This window comes from Argentina anserina, chromosome 5, assembly GCF_933775445.1.
Source record: "Argentina anserina chromosome 5, drPotAnse1.1, whole genome shotgun sequence".
NCBI classification, from domain to species: domain Eukaryota; kingdom Viridiplantae; phylum Streptophyta; class Magnoliopsida; order Rosales; family Rosaceae; genus Argentina; species Argentina anserina.
In genome coordinates, this window is record NC_065876.1 from 4,337,347 (window position 1) to 4,353,894 (window position 16,548).

The 16,548-nt window shown below is 37.1% G+C and overlaps 2 protein-coding genes across 3 annotated transcripts; both read right to left on the reverse strand.

The window, feature by feature from the left end:
* Positions 1-351: 351 nt before the first annotated feature.
* On the reverse strand, positions 352-5,769 carry LOC126796337 (coiled-coil domain-containing protein SCD2-like). Of its 2 annotated transcripts, XM_050523145.1 has the most exons (17): positions 5,277-5,769; positions 4,816-4,985; positions 4,640-4,715; positions 4,530-4,571; positions 4,385-4,447; positions 4,069-4,118; positions 3,966-3,993; positions 3,769-3,843; positions 3,552-3,662; positions 3,414-3,474; positions 3,110-3,226; positions 2,902-3,020; positions 2,263-2,332; positions 1,820-1,861; positions 1,270-1,310; positions 999-1,137; positions 352-757 (listed from the first exon to the last, which is right to left on the reverse strand). In XM_050523145.1, exons 1-17 carry the CDS (start codon positions 5,634-5,636, stop codon positions 609-611), a joined length of 1,713 nt encoding a protein of 570 aa, XP_050379102.1. In that variant the 5' UTR covers positions 5,637-5,769; the 3' UTR covers positions 352-608. The 2 variants fall into 2 exon arrangements, with proteins under 2 accessions (XP_050379102.1, XP_050379104.1); XM_050523147.1 differs by lacking the exon at positions 1,820-1,861.
* An 8,679-nt stretch (positions 5,770-14,448) lies between these two features.
* Positions 14,449-15,476, reverse strand: LOC126794921 (acyl carrier protein 1, chloroplastic-like). Its single transcript, XM_050521719.1, has 4 exons — positions 15,295-15,476; positions 15,084-15,170; positions 14,866-14,988; positions 14,449-14,732 (listed from the first exon to the last, which is right to left on the reverse strand). Exons 1-4 carry the CDS (start codon positions 15,367-15,369, stop codon positions 14,601-14,603), a joined length of 417 nt encoding a protein of 138 aa, XP_050377676.1. The 5' UTR covers positions 15,370-15,476; the 3' UTR covers positions 14,449-14,600.
* Between the last annotated feature and the right edge of the window lie 1,072 nt (positions 15,477-16,548).

The window sequence follows — 16,548 nt, forward strand, 5'->3', positions numbered from 1 at the left end:
GCTTCCCCTTTTCTCTTCCATTTACTTATTTTTATTTCCCCTTTTGATGGAAATTTTGTGTGGAGAAAAGCTCAGCAACTTTTGTGTTTTAATATTTACTCCATATACTTGTTGTCTTTAACTAAACACAGATGCTTAAGGATTCCTGTCATGTTCCTCAATTTTAGGGGTAACAATTCTAACCAGGTTGATGATTTGCTTACTTGGTTATGAACAATGTTATATCAATTACACGTTACATGATAATGAGAGATGTTAAATCAACTCCCTCCTCGCCATGGTTTCATCGGCCATGGAGTATTAGACCCCGTCCTGATTACTGCAAAATATGGGTCACAGTGGGTTCAACCGTCCAATAATTTGTCTCCAACATTTTCATTCCATCACTGGTAACTGAACACGCCCGCCTTATATATGCATATGATTCGCAAATCTAAGAAGCTATTAATTACATAAAAAAAATGGACTTGCATCCACGATTCCATCCGAGTTATTGACCCAAAAAGAAGACATCTGTCTGAGTACTATATAAAATGAGAAAATAAGAAAAATAAATAGAAAATTTGAAAGAAAAAAGAATTGATATAAACAGTCCAAGGCAGCATCCATCATAACGAATAGGTGTCAAAATCTGCAGAAGATCTGTGATTGTGGTTATAAGTAATATCCGAGTTGGGATGATCAATTTCCTTACGTGATGCTTCCCAGAGTTGCTTTTCAATTCCCAACTTCCTCAGCTCCAACAAACCTCCCTCCACTGCCACAAGTTGCCATTTGTACGTTCAGCAAACAACAATAAAATGAAAATGATACTTCCCAATAAGAAAAAAAAACCCAGTTTTTCGTTAATCATTTGTTTCTGGATCCTAATCATGTCCAGATATATTCTACATTGTTGGACTTTAGACAAGGACTTGAGACTTTTCAACAATTGAATTATATTAGATTCATAAATTTAGGAATGCCTAAGCTTGGCGTCATCAGTGAGTGTAGCTTACCATCCACAGCATCATGTGAAGTCGGTGACTGTGTGGTGCTACGGCTCATGTGGCTTATCCATAATTGAAGCCTGTCATCTGCTATATCATCCTCGACACCATGTACTATAGCTCTTTTCCAAAAGTAAGCCAGCCAAGCCTGCGCATGTCAGTGGTGTTGAAAAACATGTCAGACTCGCATAATAAATAGTCTTATTTCTATAAGGCTAATGGAGATCACTACAACAAGGGGTTGAATCAGGCTTTGTATATCTATAGCAGAGATACTGACCTCTTTAAAACGAATATCATTAATCTCCTCTTCACTGAGTTCTGCAGGAAGAAATAAAAGAGTAAATTACTGAATCCATCAACAAACTGGTTGCGTAAACAATTGGGTGAACCTATCACATGAATTAACTTGAAGCATACTTCATATAGCTTTTGAAACAAAACCCACTTGAGTCCTAAATAGCCGGCCAAACACAATCACATCACTTTCGTGCAAGGAGTGATGAATCTAAGGTACCACAGTGATCATTTTATATGTTTATAAATTCTTTTTTTCAATTGTTTGAAAATAAACAAATGATACCCTTCTCTGTGTGCTATGCCCAAACAAAGTAAAAGGCCTACTGCAAATAATGACAAAAGCCAACTAACTGTTCTCTATAGAGCCTTCACCTAACCTAAGCCCACCCCAAAAAAATGTTAATGGGTAATATCTTACATGTATTATTAGAACAGTAGTTCTGAAAGGTAGTGTTATGAATAGTCAAACGATTTTTTATTGTGTCTTATCACTCTTATAATTTATGTGCATGAGCGTATATCATTCATACCAAAAGCCTCCATAAACTTGGGATCACCGGTTGACTTTGAATCTGAATTACAAACAAAAGTACATGTAAGCTTCATGATAAAATATACTCTTATATCCAAAAGTAAAAAAGAATAATGCAGAAATTTAAATTCCAGGTATGTATGTTATCAAACATTAATTTAACAGACCAAATAAAAGAATATTGAAAGCAAGATGTCTGGCGACACAGCATATGAGCCATACAAGATGATATAATCAGATTGAGGACCGATTAATAACAATTTCAGGAAATTATCTATAATTTGGAACAAATTTCAGGAAAGGATAACACTATCCATAACATCATCAGGACATCGCATGAAGAAAGAAGATACTTAATATATTCGCATTAGATAGACAGCAATGGACCAGAAATATCATGTATATGGTGAACTGGAGCCTGGAGATAGATATGCAACATACTAAATGCTGACTGCCGAATGGAATCTGGACGTCTATGTCGGGCCAATGCAAGTGCGACAGCATCCTCAACCTAAACAAAACAGTGATATAATGGATTGGAAGAAGGAAAACGGGAAAAAAAAAGTGGAACACTTATTCAGAGTATTTTCAACCAATACATGTTAAAGCAATATTAAAATCCATATTAAGGGGTGGCAAGTCATGTAGGTATTAAGTATCTATACTTGACACTTATTGACCCATAGAAGATGAATATTTGTTTGAAACATAAAACCTAAAAGTTGTGTATAACTGCAGGAAATAAGGGAAGGGTAGGCGGTAGAAATGAGACTTCACCACTCATTAGGTGTTACAAATGGGACGAGAGAAGGAATTATGTGTATAAAAATCCCTCATTGTGAGCTATTCAATCCTCCACTTTTAGATGAAAGGCTGGGAAAGTATACACTTGTCTGGTTGTACAAACTCATTATATACATGGACAGAACAGAGGACCAAAATACTCTTCTAGAATTCAAGTGTGTTGCCAAACTCAAAGAATGAATGGTCACCAACCATCTCCTTCTCAACCATTTTTCATTAATATGCAGACCTCTTACTGAATATACCGTCAGTATTAACTATAGAAAAGGAACAGACCTTTAGAGATGCTAATTCCCTCAATCCCATTTCCACAGAAAGCATACTCTCAATATTTCCTTCCCCAGTGAGATCACTCAAATCACGACCTAAATTACTTCTATCTGGATCATCACCACCTACAAGACAAAAAACAAATATGAGAAAAACAACATCAGACATAAGTTATAAGAAAACACTTTTTGGCATAATGGATGTATCCACTAACTTTTTTCCCAAGATTCCTCCTTGGCCTTTTGTCCAGCAGAAATGATGACTTCATATGGAAGAGGAGCTAAAGATGACCAATGTTCATGCTTTGATTCTGCTATATCCGCACATATTCCTAAAAAAAGGAGCAAACAGAATATACAGTAAAATGTTAGTAGGAAGAAAGTTTACACCTACGCATATACAAACAAACAGTTTTGTACTCTTTCTTGCTGCTAAGACTAATAGTAATCATCTTCAAACGAGTAACAGTATGTGTTTTATGCTGTTTATATAAGAAGAAGATGGTAAAAGATGAATACCATGCTGCACAGCTAAACCCCAGTAGCGAGAAAGCCAACATCTCTTGAGAACAACTTCCTCCTACAAGAGAGATGCAGTAATAAACTTACGACCCTGAACAGCTAAACAAATACTCACTTGTGTATTAGAAAACAAACCATCTCCTCTTGAGTTAAAATCATTCTTTGCGTCTTTGACCGAAGACTGTGTGCTTCAGATTCTGCTTCTCGGAGTTTTTCAGCTGCTGCTTCAGCACTGTCCTTTAGGTTCTGAATACAAAAAAGTAAATATAAAAAAGTTAATTCAGAGTTTTTCCTGAAATTGTAACTCCTGAATATATCACAGATTTACTTCACTGAGATCGAAAGCTATTACCTCAACTTCTGAATGAAGAGTAGCAATTTCCTTATCTTTCCCATCCTCATTTTGTCTTGCAGCATCTAGAGCAGCCTGTGAAATAAACGCTCTGTTGTCTGTTTTTTTTTTTAATGGAAATGCTTTGTTGTCTAAGAAAAACCACTGAAGGAGCACAATGCATCTATTCCAAGCCTACTTTTAATATCCCAAATTACCTGTCTTTGACGCAACTTCTCCTCCTTCCTGTAGGTGAATCATTCAAATAATCAAAAGCAAGACATCAAATAAAGACGGAACAAAAAAAAAACTCCATTTTACCTGCTCAACAATCTGGCTTCCAGGGATACACCTTCACCTAGTGTTGCAACCTGTGAAAGAACCGAACATGAAGATAGCCTAAAAAAGTGGCACGGCTCCTTTTATTTGAAATTTGAGCCCAACAGTCATAAGTAGATGCAATAGAAATAAATTTTAACTTTAACTCTAATAGAAGTCACCATCACCAACCAAACATACAATATTAGCTATCTCAAGCTTTAACTATAACAAAGGTATCAGTCTTGAACTGATTTGGATCCCTTGATTTGCAAGCTACAACCTACAAGGATATGAAATAAATTTAGAAACATCATACCTGTTTCTCAAGCTCCTTAGCTCTGGCTTCTGCTTGTTCACACCTTTCTTCAGCAGTTCGAAGCTGCAAAAAATGCTCAGACATAAGTGTTATAAATATATGGTTTCAATTATTGACACTTCTGGGGTTCGCAAGAAGGGCACACCTTGTCAAGAATATTCTCATTTTCTTCTTGGACCATATCAAGCTGCAATTACGATATATGTTAGTTTCATAAATTGCTTAAAACAGAAACTGATGGCTGACAGTAGCTACCTCATCACGTAGAGCAGCAACTTCACGCTCATCTCCTGGAGCTAGTGAGTTAACCTGTCCAATGTCCCGTGTAAACCTGTGCAAATAATGTATTACATACAGAAAGAGCTGCATGAACTCCAAAACCATCAACTACCTAGAACAACTTAAGCCAGAGTATATCTATAGGCACTTGCCTTTTATCTCTTGTTCGATTTGAAGGAGGATCAATCGGAGGTATGGATACCGGAGTCCTAATAGAGGTCTTGCTGGCTAACACTACATTCCCTGCACGAACCGACACTGAAGATCTTCCTGCTGATGCCGAACGAACTGAAGTAGTATGCTCTACAAAGTTCCGAGGAAACTAATTACAATACAAGAATCACAATTAGCCATAATGTAGCCACAATCAAATTCGCAACATTGACAATACATTATTGCACTACCACAGAATCTAAGAACACTCCGATAAACTCTACACAAAGAAGCTGAAATTCTAATCAGAGCTACAATATTTGATTCAATCTAGTTTATTCAAAGCAGCTAAAATTCAGATCTCAAAATAAACACCAGAATTCAACATAATTCTAATAATTCAATTAGCTATAACAGATTCAAAAGTAGCATCGTAGTTCAAAATAGGCTCGGAAATTACCGCCGGCGACGGAGATCTAGTAGGCCGAGTGGTCGAAATCGCCGGAAGACCGTTCCCGCCGTTATTGGCGCCATTGCTGGAGTAAGACGACGGTGGAAGAGGCTGGCGCGCAGGGAACCGGAAACCGAGACCATCGTCTTCGTCGTCGTCTTCATCGGCGGTGGTCTGCGACGCCATGACCTGCGCCAGGCGCTGCGCGGCGGCTTTCGCGGCGAAGTTCTGGTTCCTCTTGACGGTGGATAATCCAGTGGCGGAGGGATTAAGGCGCGACTGAGGATGCGCCGGAGATGAGCCGGGGCTGCTGGAGCCTCCGCTCCACTGGCGCGCGTAGACTGGACTCGCGGGTCTCCTCCGATCCATAATATGTAGAGAGATGTAGCTGTTTATATATGCTTTGTGGATTTTCAGTGTGACTTGATTATGAGGGAGCTAGATTTTATCGAAGGGAATATAGGGAGAGAGAAACGGAGGAAGGTCAAGACGGGTTTGAGGGGGGTTGAAATTGGAAATATTTAGAGCAAAACGGTGGCGTTTTGTTTGGGCTGGACGTTGATGCACGTTTCGCGGGAAGAGGTGTGGTGACGTGTTAGCCGAGGACATGTGTTTTAATTTTGGGGCTGATTTTCCGTCGGGATTTAACACGTAGACTTTTCTCTCTTGGATGTGGGATAAAGACAGAATTGAAAGGATGGGGTCAATGAGCCGTCGACGTTTTGATGTGGGAGAGGTATTTTTGGGGCAACGTCTTTACTCTTTAAAGGCTTTTTTTGGACAAATTAGGTTAAAATATATTAAAGAGTGTTGTAGGATGATTATCTCCGTAATCTCCTTAGTGTATTTTGTCATAATTAGTATAAATTAGTATAAATTAGTCTAAATAAGAAAGTATATATACTATCTGATTATACGGGTTACTTGATGTTATGCTTATATAAAGACCTATTTATCAATGAATAAAGATTGATGTTTCTCCATATTCCTGATACGTATTACATTATTTTGTAACACATTATCAGCACATAGTTCTAGCTCTGTGCTTAATAGCCAAGAACCCTATTTTTAAAAAATTCCTTCTAACATTTAAATAATTCGACAGAAGAGACATAAGATTCATTCTACCATGAAATTTTTTTTGATAGAAGACGATGAAAAGTAAATCTTTATGCTAAAAAAAATTTACAAGAAGATTAAAAAAAAACAAAACATAAATCGTTTTGGCTCCGGGCACCCAAAAATTTCCTCTGGGCACCCTTTTCTTTGATCGATAGTAGACAAGTTGCCCCATCTTCTAGGTGTGTTGTAGCAGATCACGCCGGCAAAGCATAGGCTTAGGCGCGTCGCAACAAGACTAAAAACCGTCGACGACGACGTCGCTGCGCTGGCTCTAGCCCGATCCATCCTGGTCATCAATGACCCAGACCATCCCTAGTGTTGCTCTCTTCCAACGATAATAAGCAGCTCAAGCGGCGACAAGTCGCCGATGTCAGACCAGCGCTGCACGACGGTCCTAGCCTTGCACGATCTCCCCAGCTGCAAACCTAGTTGACCTGGTTTCGTCAACGGTCAACATGTCCTTGTTAGAATTCTCTGACTTGACCAATAGAAAAGAGTTTTTTAGCTCTTCTGGTAAACTGGTAAAAGGGACACATTAATTTTCCCCTAGTTAAATTTGTTTTTACCTCACGAGTAAAAAAAAGGTTATTTACTTCAATGTTTTTATTTTCATTTACTGATTTTCTTTATGGTGAATACTCTAACCATATATTTTGTTTTCGTGAAATAAATTACACGTCGAAACAAAATTGAATGGCGAAAATTACCTCGTGACGCATCAGTGGAATCAAGCATGAATGTGGAATCAAGGAATAACAACTTATATGTTGTTATTTGACAAACAACCAAGTATGTTTTAATTAATGTTGTTGCTTTCATGCAATTTAAATTCCTCTCAATTTTGTCTTTCATAAAAAACTTTCAACCTCTCTTTCATTTTCAACCCGATTTTTTCACTTCTCGGGTGGTATACATGGATTTGATTCCCTTGGTACTGAGTTTAGGGGCGGTTGAGAGTGCCGCTGATATCATCCGTAGTTGTTGAATGTAGCTACAAGTTTGAAAAAAAATGGGACAAACATTGGTTTGCGATGGCAATTGTCGCTTATATCATCGATTTGTGAATAAAATTGTCACGTATACCAAGGTGACGTATGTATCACAGTTTATTGAATGGAGTTACCATACTTTGGGACTTAACCTCCAATTCAATACTTGGAAGTTGTATCATATTGATACTAATGAATCTTCCCTATTGTTGACTGCAACATGCGCTTGAAATTTGACATATTTATGTTGGATGTGTTTATGCAGCTAGTCCAGATTAATTTCTTTTGATGCAACATCATTTCATTGAAAGACATAAACATTATGGTCAAAATATACAAGAGCAAGATATGAGAAGTTCTTGAAACAAGACACTTATTATATAGAATAACATGAGAATATATTCTCACTATTACGGATTACAAAAGCAATTATACATTACAGTTATTGAAAAAAATAATGAAACATAAGTCTTCAGTTAATAGTCTAAATGACTAGAAATTTTTTTATTCCTAAGTTTTTGTAACTAATGTTACTTAGTCAATACATTTTTAATTGGATCATGGTCAAGATCTCAATACAATTGTTGACTGTATCATTCTCATGTAGTTCAAGTAAACGAACATACGAGAATGCCTCGATGCATTTATGGTTTGATTACCCAAAACAATATGTTAATGCAATGTAACGCATTACATACTACATACATAAAACCACGGTTTTAATTATGGCATAAATCAGGCTTACACGATCTTTGTGTGGCACAATGCACACTTATATGATCACTGATGTTGTTATTATACATTTATTTCGGTTCTCCATAATTTTTGGTGGATTAGGTCATCATCTATTGATTTTGATCAAAACTTTGTAATTTGGCATTGTGAAACACTGAAGGACTCCGAGCCACGAGCATTTGCTCTCGACTTTATTTCAAATCGGTAATGCTTGTTGTAGCATATGTATGCCTCGTTGGCATGATAAAACCTTGATTGATGTCTTGTTATGACATATTTCCACCTTGTTTTGGTGATGATTTGTAGTGTTACACGTCATGTAATGCACTATATGTTCCACCGGTTTGAAATATGGTAATGTTTTCACAAAGTTCGAATTGAACTAAGGCTCGTACAAAATTAGGGGAGTGACAAACTATAACAGCTTCGCAAGTTACGATATTGACAGTTTCTCCAAGATGTCGTCCGCGCCCGATTTTACCCCTAATGGCATCAAAAGTAGCCAAGCACTTGGCTCGGCCCCTATGCCTCCACAGTCCCATGCACGCCCCCCCCCCCTCGCACAGCCTCTTCACAAACACCTAGTCTTTTTGGTTCTATTTTTTACGCCGGCAACTCTTTATGGGTATGCCAAAGCAACACCGATCATTATATTTGGATTTATGATGTATTTGCATGATATTAGCATATCAAAATCACTCATGAATGACGTTTGAGGGTCCAAAACCCTTATGTAACGTTAGACAACCATTCAGGACTACTTTATTGCATTTATCGAACTTTATATTGTGATGTTTATATGTCTTGACCTAAGACTATTGTCTCTACATTCTTGTATATGAATATATTCAAGAGACACTGAGTGCATAGCTAAAACAACTTAAAAGCTATTAACGGATGTAGTTTTTAATCCATTATGACAACAATGTCTATGTCATCACATAAAATCAAAGAGTGATTTAATGCTCAATATTAAATGTCTTATAGCGTTATGATTCAAGTCACATGCTTTTATCTATCAAGAGAACAATTAAACCTATGAATTGGTTTTGCCATAGTAGTTGTCTACGTTGATGAATTAACAGCGAACCAAAATAAAATTGGTGAGACGATAAGCTACTTGAAGGAATTATTTGTGCTAACATTTATCACCTTGAAATTCATTGTGAAATAGTTCATATGTACTGCTTCTAATGACGGAGCACATCTCAAGAGTCGAAATAATGTGAATTGTATCTTTTCACGTTACTATGATTCGGTTTAATGAATCAATAACTCATATAGGCTAGTCTTTTGAGCAAAGATGTTATACGGATCAATATAATTCCTCTAACATAATGGAGACGTAATCAATGTATTAACAAGTGCATAAACCCCTATATGATCCTTAATTAACTACGCTCACTATTAAAGCCTATTCTTTAGCAAAGTTTAGGAGTGGCATACATCATCATATGCTAAAGACAATGAGATATAAGATAGAAGCCTAGATTGACTTATCATGATTCACTTTGAGGACAAAATATATTGTGGTGATACATATATCATGGTTAAACTCAAACCATAACACTTAGATGTTATGGAGCACTCAAATAATGACAAAAAGTTGGAAAAAAACCTAAAATTTCATAATTTTCATATTGCAGACTTGTCATTGTGAGGACCGGTTCACCTTCTTTTCGGTGGGCTATTGGGGTGCTACTTGCGGCCATTAATTCCTAACATCTAAGGCTACCTACTTATAAAATTTGAGGGCATTTGGAGACCTAGGGTGAACCACTCGACACAAGTGGTCACTGACCTCTGACGAGTTTTTTGGCTGATTCGGTGCTTTTCTGACTAGTTTCGGCAGTGAGGCCAGTGGCATTGGATTCCATACACTCATGTTTACTTGCTCTCAAAATTTGGTAGCATTTAGGGTTCAGAAAGTCAGTGAACCATTTAAGAAAGTGTAAAACAGAGGTTTAATATTGGATGTTGACGAAAATATGTTTCCAACGATAAACCAACCATTCGAACCATAAACTACGGCTTGTAGCGTGTCTTGTTTTACAGTATCTATCTATACCGCTATCATTGATGTTATGGTTGTAACGGCTTACACGTTAGTATTTCAAATCTAACGATATGCATGTTTGTTAACGGATTAAGTTAATGGTTTATCATCCACAGATTGTATGTGTCAAATTACGCCTCCACAAGCGCCTAATAATGGGTTATTTGATGTTGAACTTTGTTTTTAACTAAGACATGAACTTCCACTTATGTTTGCTTATGTAAATACCTTAACAGGCAATCTCGTTTAGTCACTTGATGAATTGTCTCCCCGTCATTAGGGAGAGAGAAAAACAAGTATGTTCAAGTCAAACGACTTGGTTTTATCATGGTTTGTCTCACTGTACCTCATCATGATCCTAATAGTCCTATAAATGGAAGTGAGGAGATTGGACATACATGCTTCAACTATGCCTGTATGGATTGATGTCTGACAAATGGACATGTAGTCACTCTTTGTTAGTGACGTGGTGACTCCAAAAATGTGGTAGATGGTATCACTAGACCGGGTGTCACAAGCAGCACAAATGGTTGTGTCATCGTGACACTTCCTAGGGGCTATGCCGAAGAGAGGGTGTCAAGCGACAATCATGCATGCTAATTGGGTGTCTAGTGGCATGTATAAGTGGCAGTTTCGTAATTAAGTTGAACTTATAGGTTCGAGGCACTTAGGCTTGGAATTTGGGAAAAGTCTGAACACGAAAAATGTTTGGGATGTTGAAAGATTTCAATGCACTTGACGACATATTTTTAGGAGCTTGTATGAATTAATTCTGGAAGTTGCCCCCTCCTCAGATATTTGATATTTTCTCCTGCCAAGTCTAGTTTTCTCCAATATGCTCTATATGGGGATACCTGGTGTTTGACTCTTCAGTGATAAGAGCACTTTGTGCGACGTTCTTAACATGTTTTTACCTCAATTTATACTTTGCTTAGTCCTTATTGTTGTACTATTGAGTCATTCAGTCGTAGTAAGAGTCTTGAGCGGTATTAGATGCATTTTTGTGCTTACATGAGTTAAAAACACATAATTGGTCTAGAGTCCTAGTTTGAGTAAGAATCCTTGTAGGACTAGGAAACCTAGTTGGATTATGAGCCTTCATCTTTTTACGTTTTGGTCGCATTTGCGACATTTAGAGAGTCCTTCTTGCACTAGAAATCATTGTTAGGTTTCGAAACTAATTATCTCTTACTTATGAATTTAATTTCTTATTTTCAAATTGGATTTAAGAGATAATACTAGAGGAAAACAAGGAGAAGCCATGCACATGGAGTCCTATCATCAACAAGTCATGCAACAATTAAATATAAGAGATAATTAAAGAAAAAGATATTGAGCTAAGTCATGCAACAATTAAATAGAAGATGATCATTAAAGTCATAAAATATGACATGATTTAGGGAATAAAACATGTCATGATTTAGGGAATAAAACATGTCATGATTTAGGGAATAAAATATGACATGATTTAGGGAATAAAGCATGACATGATTTAGGGACATAAAGCATGACATTATTATAGGAAGAAGGAGGCAAGTTCAAAACCCTCTATTTTTCCTCTATATATACATGGCTTCACTTCTCAAATAATATCATTTCTCATTTACATTCAAGAGTCAAAACTCTACCAAAATACTACCTCAAACATCCTTCACCAAAATAGCAAGCCGTTCTCCCTATATACCAATTTCATCTCCACCGAAATCACCATTGAAGACACACCTCCAAGGTTCCTACAACATGTGATTCTCGCAACTCTTCTTCATGAGTTTGTTCATTTTTGATTTTTTACAATACTTTGTAGTATGATGTTTATGTAGAATTATTGTTTTGTATTAAGAATAAAAAAATTTAGATTGTTTTATTGGATTTTTGAATCTTTGTCGAATTGATGGTTTCCTATAATTAATGAGTTTTTATTTCTATTGTTGTGTTCTAATCATATTTATCATACTTTTAGATAATTTTTCAGATATGTGCATATGAATTCAGTGCTTGGATGCAGTTCCTAAGATTGTGTTTAAGTGCTAGATTCATCAACCATATTGACACAAATCGAATCATGCCCTAAGTAGATTCGGTTTGTGTTGATTAAAAGTGGTAAAAATTCTGGAAATTTGCATGTAAAACCATGGTGGGTGACGCAATACATGAAACATGTATCCAACAACGATTTGGTGCTTAAATGTAATATTGTTTGATTTCTACTCTAAGTGTTATTGAATTCGATTGCATGCAAATTTAGATTAGGCCCTAAGTCAATCTAAATGTTAATTGAAATCTTGCATGATTAGATGATCCCCTAAGGCTCTAATTGTATTAGTGTCTAAAAAGTATGTAATTGGTCGAATTAGAATGTATGATAGGTTCGAATTTGTAATTATGTGGTGTAATGATAAATTTGGTTTAAGTTTGTTAAAGAGAAGTCGATCATGTAAATAGTAATTTAGGATTTATTTTCATTAGTAGTTAATAATCAATCTCAAACCCCCCATTATTTGTTAACACTAAAAGTTTAGAGTTCCTTTCAATTCCCCGGACTGAACGATCCCTACTTATTTTATACTAACGATGACATTTTACAGGGTTTATTATAGACATTTTAATTAGCGCTCTATCATCCACCACCCTCGGTGCCGGCCTTATGGGGCACTAAGCGTGTTACTCATGGCGGACATTGGGGAACCTATGAGCCGAGCGAATGTCGCCAAAGAGGGGTGGCATGCGTTTCCATGAGTCCGGATGTCTCATGGACAATATCGGCTGGCTGGCCGATATTGCAGGTCAATGTAGGTGGCGAGGTTTGTACATGGGCGATTCTTATGCCAGCGGTATGGGCAAATGGGTGGACTTAAGAAAGATATGTCGGAACCCCGTGGTGTGCAATGGCCACAGAGCAAAGGGACGGATCTGTTTGGAAACTGCAACTATTTTAGTTAAATATGACGGATATGTCTGGAAACTGCAGCTGAGTCGACTTCGACTGAGCTTTGTGATCAGTTCAGAACAAACTAGGTTGTTAATCATATATCACTGGAAAGCCACGAGTGTCTAATTTCTAGAACGTTTAACGATTTGTTTATACCTATTGCATCAAATAAGTTATGACTGTTTAAGTGCATGAATGTCATACCACGCATGAATCTAATTTTCATTGCAAACTCTTATTTTGAGTTGTAATGTAATTCTCTTTCTTTTGATCCATGTATGGATAAGTGTACATGTTTGATTTAAGAATGTTTGGCGAGATTTGATATTCAAGTCATTGACCCATTGCTACTTTTGAAGAATGTGAAGAGCGTTTGTATACGCTATTTATCTAAACTCCAATATTGAGTTGCCGATCAAGGGGAGTTGTTTTGCAGACTTCAGAGAGAGTCTATTCCACATGGTACCTTCAACTGCAGTTAGTGCGTTGTACTATTTTTCTTCTTTGACCAAAACTTTTAATTTTACCCAAAGGTTTTTATTTTGCTTGGCAAGCTTTTTACCAAGGCAATATTATTGCACTATGTCATACTAGGATCACGATACAAAGGGGAGTATTGTAGAATGATTATCTCCATAATCTCCTGAGTATATCTTGTCTTAATTATATGAGTTACTCTAAATAAGGAAGTATATATAATCTTTGATTCTACGAGATATTTGATGTAATGCCTATAAAGGTCTTATTATCAATGCATAAATATGGATGATTCTCTATATTTCCGATGTGTATTACATTCTTCTGTAACAAAAAGTGAATATTACAGAAATATTGGAGCTATAATTTGCATATATCAAAATCAAGAACTCTAAGGAATATTGGGACGTTATTTACAAAAATCAATGAAATGATGCGATTATATAAAAAAATTGATGTACCCTCCCACTTTGAGTACTTGGTAAGAGATTAGGTACATCGGTGGAGGCTTGGAGCTTCTAGTGCTCCACTTTGTATGTTATTCATTTTCAATTGAGTTGTTAATCATATTAAGTTATCAACGGCAGAAATTGACTCATCGCAAAACTCGTAGAGATATAAATCTCTCTCAAATGGGGAGGTATCTATAGTAACATGGTTTCTAGTTTTCTTCATTATTAAAGAAACTTCTGATATAATTTACAGAGTTTAAAAACATATTTCGAACTGAGTAAAATCAGACCTCAAAAACCTACATTTTACATGAACATTGAAGACTAGAACAGACACAAAGTTAAACAATCAAGACGCACCATTATGGCAACAATTAACACACCCCATAGAGTAGAAAACAGGCATCTTCAAGAAATTAAATCAAGGTACTCAAATCCGATCCAGATATATATTGCAAACCAATCAAAATCAACAAACGCTCCAATAGCTTATCACATTTCTTCTTCCTCGCTCATAATAAATCAATAAACTTAAACAAACTCATCAATTCCTCCTAGCGAGGCTGCCAATAATCAAGCTTGTGTTTTCTTCTCAATGAGCTGCTCTATCAAATCAGCCGCTTCTTGAACCGTGGTTATGTTCTGAGAGTTGTCCTCTTCCACGTTGATGTCAAACTCTTCCTCCAAACCCATCACTATCTCCACCTGTTCCATGAACCATAATCATCAGTAAGTTAGTAACTACTCATTCGATCAAACCCTCATCACAGTTATACATCACAATGCAAAATCATGACCCTACACTGAATTTATCTTAAAACTGAATTGTACTACTTACAGTGTCAAGAGAATCGGCACCAAGTGTTGAGAACTTGGAGTCCGGTGTGACCTCGGACTCCGCCGGCAAAGCCAGTTGCTTCCTCACAATCTCGACCACCTTTTGCACTGTCTCCGGCTTGGCCTATCCATATTTATGCACATGAATTCATTACTAATATATACGTATTGAGAGAAGTAGAGAATCCTCTTTGTACATCTTATAGAATTCTAACTCACAGCAGAGCAGATGCGAAAACGGGAAGTTCTCAAAGAAGTGAAGCCACCCTTCCCCCAGCCAGTAGATACCAAGCTTGTTCTTGTTACCTGCAAAAAAAAAAAAAACAAAACACATTTGGTCATAAATTTCCTGAAACAGTGTTTGAGCCAAAAATGAACAGGAAGCAAATCAGTGAAAACCATATATGCATATATATTTCTCAGTACGTACCTGCAGGCTAGTCTTGATTGTATGGCTTTGCAAGGACTGGAAGCTGCAGAGAATGGTAGCTGAAAGGGAAGCCATTGCTGAAGCTCAGAGATAATGGAAGTGAAGCTAAGCACAAGAACAGAGTAATCTCAGAAACACTTGCAGATATGGTAACAGCGAGGCAAGACACACTCGAACTTCTATTGGAACAGAAGCCCTATCTACTACTTACGTGGCAGGGATTTCACCATCTTCTATAATCTATTCCCCAAGTTGCCAATTGGGGCCAGAACCCATACGACATGTCGTCCAAATACGGGTTTGCTTCTTTTGAAGTCAACCAAGGAAAAGTTGTGGAAGAATCGAAGTTGAGTTTTAATTACATCGTTGCTTACGATCGATCTAATTACAAAGTTTGAGTCGCCTTCGACAAGGTTTTGAATCTTCTATAATTTGACCGACTAGTAGTCCAAGGTCAATGATGGCTTTTGTTCTAATTTGTGGTTATAAAACGCATTTGCAAGAACATGCGTTCATAAAGACACGAGGCAACAAATATCCACTCAATCATTTTCCAGAAATTGAAACAGAGACGATGGCAGATAGTTTCTCTAGTTCTCGCCAGTCTCTCATTCCGAGCTTCCTCTACTCCTCTTCCTCTTCTCCTGCATCATGATTACATCAAGACTGGCTACCAACAAGATTGTCTTTCTGCAATACATGGGATCAGGCAGGTGCTATATATTACATTCTTATCACTTAGCCTTCCAATCTTTCATACTAAAACAATGTCAGCATTGTCTTTCTGAAAAGAATATGTGAACCCATTTATGTTTCTGCATAGAATTATTGAACTATCGAGCTCAAGGCTTTTCCTGACGATGTTGAGCACTTACGAAAAAACCCAGTTGAGCATTAGAGAAAAAACCCTTTTCGCCCTTTTCGCTTGTAGGACGATGATGGAGTGCGGCGCCTCTGATGTGGAGCCGATGGAGTTGGACTATTCTGGCCCGCGGCTCTCTTTCACCGAGTCTATCAGCATGGCTCATATGGTTCCCATAGTAACCGAAACCCAACTCTACACCTTCAAAATCACCATACTAGAAAAGGCATCAGGAATGCACCACTAGAGGAAATTAAAAGTTTCATATTTTTTAATGCTACTTGTTTACTGAGTTTTTTTTTGGGTGATGTGTTTACTGAGTTGAGCAAACGATTCTTTCAAATCAGCTGGTATAAGAAGAATGAAATTCCCACCTTTGATCACATCAAGAA

What these genes read in the sequence shown, in the direction of transcription:
- LOC126796337 (XM_050523145.1), bottom strand. Translation starts at nt 5,636, where the DNA reads ATGGATCGGAGGAGACCCGCGAGTCCAGTCTACGCGCGCCAGTGGAGC. An exon ending in TTTTAACTCAAGAGGAGATG is followed by an intron (nt 3,475 to 3,551) that starts GTTTGTTTTCTA and finishes TCTCTCTTGTAG; the next exon opens with GAGGAAGTTGTTCTCAAGAG. An exon ending in GGGAATTAGCATCTCTAAAG is followed by an intron (nt 2,333 to 2,901) that starts GTCTGTTCCTTT and finishes TGTTTTGTTTAG; the next exon opens with GTTGAGGATGCTGTCGCACT.
- LOC126794921 (XM_050521719.1), bottom strand. Translation starts at nt 15,369, where the DNA reads ATGGCTTCCCTTTCAGCTACCATTCTCTGCAGCTTCCAGTCCTTGCAA. An exon ending in CAATCAAGACTAGCCTGCAG is followed by an intron (nt 15,171 to 15,294) that starts GTACGTACTGAG and finishes TTTTTTTTGCAG; the next exon opens with GTAACAAGAACAAGCTTGGT. An exon ending in GTGCCGATTCTCTTGACACT is followed by an intron (nt 14,733 to 14,865) that starts GTAAGTAGTACA and finishes TTCATGGAACAG; the next exon opens with GTGGAGATAGTGATGGGTTT.